The sequence below is a fragment of the Magnolia sinica genome, chromosome 2 (genome assembly GCF_029962835.1).
Source record: "Magnolia sinica isolate HGM2019 chromosome 2, MsV1, whole genome shotgun sequence".
Lineage (NCBI taxonomy): Eukaryota > Viridiplantae > Streptophyta > Magnoliopsida > Magnoliales > Magnoliaceae > Magnolia > Magnolia sinica.
This window is the reverse complement of record NC_080574.1, coordinates 8519575-8525914: the sequence shown is the minus strand read 5'-3', so window position 1 is coordinate 8525914 and position 6340 is coordinate 8519575. Positions and strand designations below refer to the sequence as shown.

Sequence of the window (6340 nt, the reverse complement as noted above, 5' to 3'; positions counted from 1 at the left end):
TCCGCAAGATCCGCTAGTGGCGAGGAAGGAATGGATACAAAACAAATCACTAAAAAAAAACTTCACATTATAAAACTGCCCTCAAATCACGATTTTGATGTTGTTTGCCGAGTGTTTGATGAAACACCTTTATACTGCTTATTACTGTTTTGCATTATACGAAAAATTGAAAATGTGCTTTGTGTTTGAGAAAATGTTGCACAGGCTCGAATTGACCTGATTAGTATCTATGTGTTTGAGAAAATGTTGCACAGGCTCAAACTCAGCTTGAACCTTTTTTTTTTTTTTAACTGCTTCAACTCGGCTCAAACTGGCCGAGTTGCTGACCAAACCGAGCTGAGCAAGTTCAAACTGGGGTTGGCTACTGGCCGAGCCGAGCCGAGCTCAACTCGGTTCAACTCATGTACCAGCTCTATTCACCGTGGATTTGAAACCCCTCTTTGAGGAGATTTGAAACCCACAGTTACTTTATGCGCAGTTACTTTATGGTGCCAAACAACCTGGGGATTTGAAATCCCCTCAAATACATGGTGCCAAACGACCCCTTACCATGCCAAGCCTACTCCTCAAATAAGTTGGCTTATTTTTACTTGGACCTGACTTGGGTTAGGGGCAAAATACATAGCCAAATGGTAAACGATTTGGGTCTATGAGTCCCCAGGACTTATCCAGACCTGACCCATTTGCGCCCCAATCTTAGACCATGGCCAATGGATAGCGGAACCAGGAAGCAATAGCCACTGAAGCATCACAAAGCACCAAAAACCATAAGAATAAGCACATGTGCAAGAGGGCCCGCCTCTCTCTGTCCTCTTCCTCTCATACAGAGAACTAATAAGAAAAGGCTGCACGAGAACCCACATCGAACGCCCTGTACTTATTGGGCTTTTTCCGTACTCCAAAGACCCACAATGAATTATTTCTTCGGACCAACTCATAAGGACCGTCCACTTGGGGCCCACTTAACAACTCATAACGTCAGTCCAATCAGGCATTCCTGTTGTATTGCATTCATGTATTTTGTTTCATACACACCTGTTAAATGTACCGTACAACAGGTTGCATTCGTATTTCCTGAACAGTTTGTACGTGCCATCAATGGAATGCTTTAGATGCTTGTTTGGATCTTTTTGATGAGACTGTACCATACAACTGAGTGAAATATATTTTTCATGACCAAAAAGATCAGCACCGTTCATCAGAAGGGCCCACTGTGAACGTGCCCTGCCCAAAATTCAGATGCATCTTTTCTACCCTTCTCTGAAGCTGTTCTTCTCCAAACATGGAGATGTGTATCCTAGTTTTTGAGACAGGCCGCACATTCGACAGTGTCCATTTGATGAGTGGCCATGGTCTCATACATGTGCAACCATGGAAAGACATCCATCCAAACCATAAACAAAAACTTGCCTTCCACATTGCCTCTCCTGCAAACAGATCTCTATTTGTGTCATGATTTCCAAACACTCGCATTTCCTACTAATCAAGAACTATCCATCTGCCCAAGTAAATTACTATGTTGATAATCTCCTAGTAATTGGAGACTGTTGATGGTTGATCGGCTTCGATCGGTGCCGTCCTCTACGGCCCCCTCCTTCGTTCCCCCTCCCCTTTGTCAAAGGGGAACCTTGGCCCACCCGTCTTGTCAATTTCCTACGAGAATTCCACCCGCCATTCCCAAGTGCAGCTTTTGCTACGCTGTCCATTGCCACCTCTCGGGCCCGCTGGGGCTTAATTGGCTGCTTGTTAAGATAAGCCAGATGAGGGAGGAGGCTAGAAGCCGCTTTCCGAAGCTGATCGTCACCAATGTTGGTCTGGATCGGATTGCCCAACAGATTCAGAGCCAGCAGAGACTTGTAGTTCGCTGCAAGCTGGCCGAGTGCCTTGGCTGTTGTTATCTTGTTGAAGCTCAGGTCTATGACTGTTAGCTTTAGATGCCTGTGCAGGCCTTCGACGTCACTGATCTTGTTGCCGGTGAGATATAGTTCTTTGATGAGTGTGCAGTTTGATAACCCTGAATGGAAATTATAAGAAGTGTCATGTGGCAGAGCGGCATGATTGTTGTTACATACATGCAATTTCTTCCAACTGTTTGTGATGGGTAGAGATGAAAATGGAGATTTTTTACACACCGCCTAAATAAGATATAGCTGTTGTTAAGCTTAAGCTACTGCTTGTTCTAGTCTCTGAAAACTGCTGTGCAGAGACAGCGAATTCATAGAAAAGGAATGATAAGTCGTGGGCAACTAGGAAAACTGCAGCTAGTCATGGGATGATTGGCCAGTTACCCAATCTGGCCCATTCAGTGGGTACTTCTTCAATCATCAAAGCACTAGGCAATGAGGATCTCCCGGTTGCATGACTCGTGTTAGCATTCCTCATTCGAAAAGGAATGATAAGCCGAGTCAGACAACTGGGAAAAACTCACCTAGTCATGGGATGATTGGAAATTGCCTCATCTGAGGCCCATTCCCAACCTCACCGAGCTGGGGCTGGGTGATGATTTCTGAGTTGCATGACTCAATCTTAGCATTCCTCATTCTATGAAGAGGAGTTGTAAGCTGAGTTGGGCAACTAGGAAAACTCACCTAGTAATGGGATGATTGGTAATTACCAAATCGAGGGCCCATATCCAACCCCACTCGTGGGTGCTTCTCCAATTGTTGAGTGACTAGGCGATAGTTTTCAAGTTGTGTGACTCATCTTAGCATTCCTCATTCAACAAAGCTTTCTAGACATGGTAAGAAAAGTATCATAGAAGAATTGTTGAATCTAAATTGAGTAACTGTGTTGGCGCTCCTATGTAAGAAAGAACATGGAAGTGGAAAGGATTTGGAAGGCTTACCACGGCCTATTCGGGAAATTCGGTTGTAGCTAAGATCAAGTACTCGCAACCGTGTCAGTTCTCTGAGGCCATCGATTGCAGCGATCTTGTTTCTAGACAAATTGAGAGTTTGAAGGCTCTTGGGCAGTGATCCTGGAGTGATATGTACTGCAAGCAAATGCCACAATACAAAAGAAAACGAAAGACTGGTTATTACATGTATGGACTGAAAAGATGGAAGTTTTCAATGAAGATCGTTCACTACCTATGAAATTGCCTGATAAATTGACGGATCGAAGACTGGTGAAGGGCGAAATGTTGGGAACAACTTTCAAGCCAATGCCGGCTAGGTGAGCTACAGTCGAGAAAGAGTTCATGGACTGAATGACATTGTTCGCCTGTAAAACCTCATCCACAAGCTTGTCAGTCGAGTGCCTGGTCGTGAGAGGGGCTTTCTCAGGAGAAAGCGGATAATCTATGCTCTTTCTTGTTTCTCCCTCACTGCCCTCATCATGATCTTCAAGCGGAAGAACGGACTGGGCATCGAGGCTGTTTACCCATTCATCTACTCTTGATAAATGAGATGATGATTCGATAGGGAATGCGACCCACTGACTTTGGGCCGATAAACCACCACCACCACTACCATTGCCACCTCTGTGGTTCTTTTTGGATTCACCATAGAGTGATCTTGACAAATCCAACTTGCCCATCTCAGCCCAGTTATTTTTTGCAGCTAGTGCCTGGCTCGATTCCAGAGTGTCTGACCAATAGCCATCCTTCTGGTTTGAAGCATCTGCAATGGCAATCGGCATTGGTTTTGTGGGCCCTGGCTTGTGTAGGTTTCTGTGACTCCAAAGGAAGAGCTTCCACCAGAGTCTCCTACTCCTAGAAGGAAGCAATTGCCTTGAAGATCGCCTTTTCAACATAACCTTGTCAGCACTGCGAGAAGTCATGACAGATAATGGACTGAATTGTGTCCATCGAATGATTTCATCTCTCCCACTCTGCGTTGAATTCTGCAAATCTCCGAATGACTGAGATTTTGAAGGAGCCAATTGATCTGTGAACTTCTTGAGCAAGTCCTGGGTTCCTAGATGAGAGCATGAACGCTTCAGCTTTGGCGAGCCCCAGAAATCTGTCTTTCCAATGCCGGGATCACTAATGTGCCCGCTCTGGGCCATCTCGACACCCTCATCTCTTTCCGATCCACCGTTCATTTCAGTATCGACCAAGTCATATGAACCACTGGTTTTGTTGATAGATGGCTCAGTCTCGTCCCCCTTGTTTATGTCATGGGCTGGGAGGTCAAAATCGGAGAGATCCCTTCTAATTGGAGAATTCTCATTGTTCTCATTGCTGCCTTCATAAGCTGCCTCTGCTGATTCAAGTCTAATCGAATTTGTATTCTCTTCCCTCACCACTTTCACCTTGCAAGTAGAGCTTCCCTGAATTCCAAAAGGTACTGAAACATTGAAAGAGGTGGCATTCGATCCGTTTTCTTTTGGAGAACTCACCAGCTGTTCCAGCTTCACTTGGAGGGTTCCATGCCCCATCTTTCCATTATCCCAATTTAAAATTTCTGGAATTTCTTTCTACGAGAAAAGAAACAACATAAGGCGTAACTTTCCGTCAGAAATTCAGAGAAGAAAAAGAAGTAAAACATCATAATCCAATAAAAAAGTTCAAACCCAAATGCTTTTCTCACCTTGGAATTCTTCTTCTTCCCAAAGAATGCCGTGAAGCAGTTGAGTTTCACCATTTTGGATATCAAATACAGCTACAAAACCCAGTAGAGATCTGCTTTTTCCCCCCTCCTTTCCAATGCTATTCCTGAATTTCCACTCTCTCCTACCAATCCTTACATTTCTAATATCCAAAAACAGATTTCTAGAAACTAGAAGAGATGGCTACAAATCAAAAGGCACGCGGTAGAGATGATTTAAAGGTTAGCCATTGTCGATTGGAGAGCCTTTAACCATGCAACAGAGGTGCCAAACTAGACAATGGATCGAATTCAAAACTGAAGATAGATAAGAAAACCTGTTGTTCTGAGCCCACACCTTCGTCAAGGTGCGAGAAAATACCGCTATAAGGTAGGCCAGAGTGAAATACACAACCCCTTGTCAACAAAAGCAGTTGAGAATCCGTTATCGCTTCCAAACCTACACAAGCAATTCAATCCACATACATCAAACATCCACGAATCTACTACAAAAATCTTCAAAACCCAAAAGAGAAACTCCAGAACAAAAAAGGTTATAGAAAGAATTCAAGCTATACATCAAGAACTGATTCTCGAATCCATGTATTCTCCAACAATCTTTGAAAACAGTAGCAGAAAGTAAGATCTAAAAAACACCCATTAAGGAAGTTCAAACTTTTCTCCTAACATTCATGTCATCACAAAGATCTGGGTTCTCTATCATGGCCCACCTTGCATGTATGAACATGAAAAGAGAAACCCATGAAGGGAAGGCTTCCATGAAACCAGACGCGGTGTTATGAGATTTTCTAACATGAAATCCAAGGAGAATGCAAGTTGAAGATGAAATTTGAGAATCCGTTCTCGAATCCAAACCTACACAAGCAATTTAATCCCTATACATTAAACATCCATGTATCTACTTCAAAAAAACAAAAAAATCTAGAAAACACCCATCATAGAAAGAATTCAAGCTATACATTGAGAACTGATTCTCAAATCCATGAATTCTCCAGCAATCTTCGAAATCGGTAACAGAAAACAAAATATAAAAAACACCCATTAAAGAAATTCAAACTTTTCTCCTGAAATTCATGCCATTACATAGATCTGGACCTCTACCAAGGCCCACCTTGGATGAACGAACATGCAAAGAGAAACCCATGAGGGAACGCATTGTTATGATATTTTCCAACATAAAATAGATGAGATGGAATACAAGTTGAAGTTTTTCAGAGAAAGGAAGAGAACCCAATTGCAGAAAGGATTCAAAGAGCATGAGGCCTTGTTGTTTTTCGTTACCTCTCAAACCATTGAGAGACGCATGCGTGCCAGATTGAAAGGAAGGTGGGTTTGCCTGGTTCAGCTGAAAGGGTGGAGAAATTAAAAGGCTCAGATTGATGGGTGTTTGGATGCCCTTCAAATCGGGAACTGCAAAGATGGTGTGGAGAGAGAGAGAGAGAGAGAGCCAGAGAGAGAGAGAGAGAGAGGATGGAAGACTGGAAGAGCGCTGAAATAGGAAAGAGAAGGGTAGAAAGGCAGTACGCCGCGTTTGTTATCAGGGCGGTGGTGAGGAATCAGGAATAATATGATAATGTATCTGGTGGGGCCCATCTGGGATGGCCCATGGCCTGATTTATTGCGAATTGGATGCTTGGTCGAAGTCTGAACTGGCGAGACCGTGCGGATGGTGATTGAGGATCCCCACTGATCTGGTGGGCCACCATATATGTACAGTATGGTATCCATCAGAAGATCCTGACCGTCTGATCAGCTGCCTAGAAACGGATGTTCAAGACAAGCTTTACCAA

General features: G+C 43.6%; 1 protein-coding gene across 1 annotated transcript; it reads right to left on the bottom strand.

The window, feature by feature from the left end:
• Positions 1–1395: 1395 nt before the first annotated feature.
• Positions 1396–6072, bottom strand: LOC131233837 (uncharacterized). Its single transcript, XM_058230654.1, has 5 exons — positions 5832–6072; positions 4533–4989; positions 3090–4419; positions 2846–2992; positions 1396–2014 (listed from the first exon to the last, which is right to left on the bottom strand). The coding sequence occupies exons 2-5, from the start codon at positions 4584–4586 to the stop codon at positions 1515–1517; spliced, it is 2031 nt and encodes a 676-aa protein (XP_058086637.1). The 5' UTR covers positions 4587–4989; positions 5832–6072; the 3' UTR covers positions 1396–1514.
• Between the last annotated feature and the right edge of the window lie 268 nt (positions 6073–6340).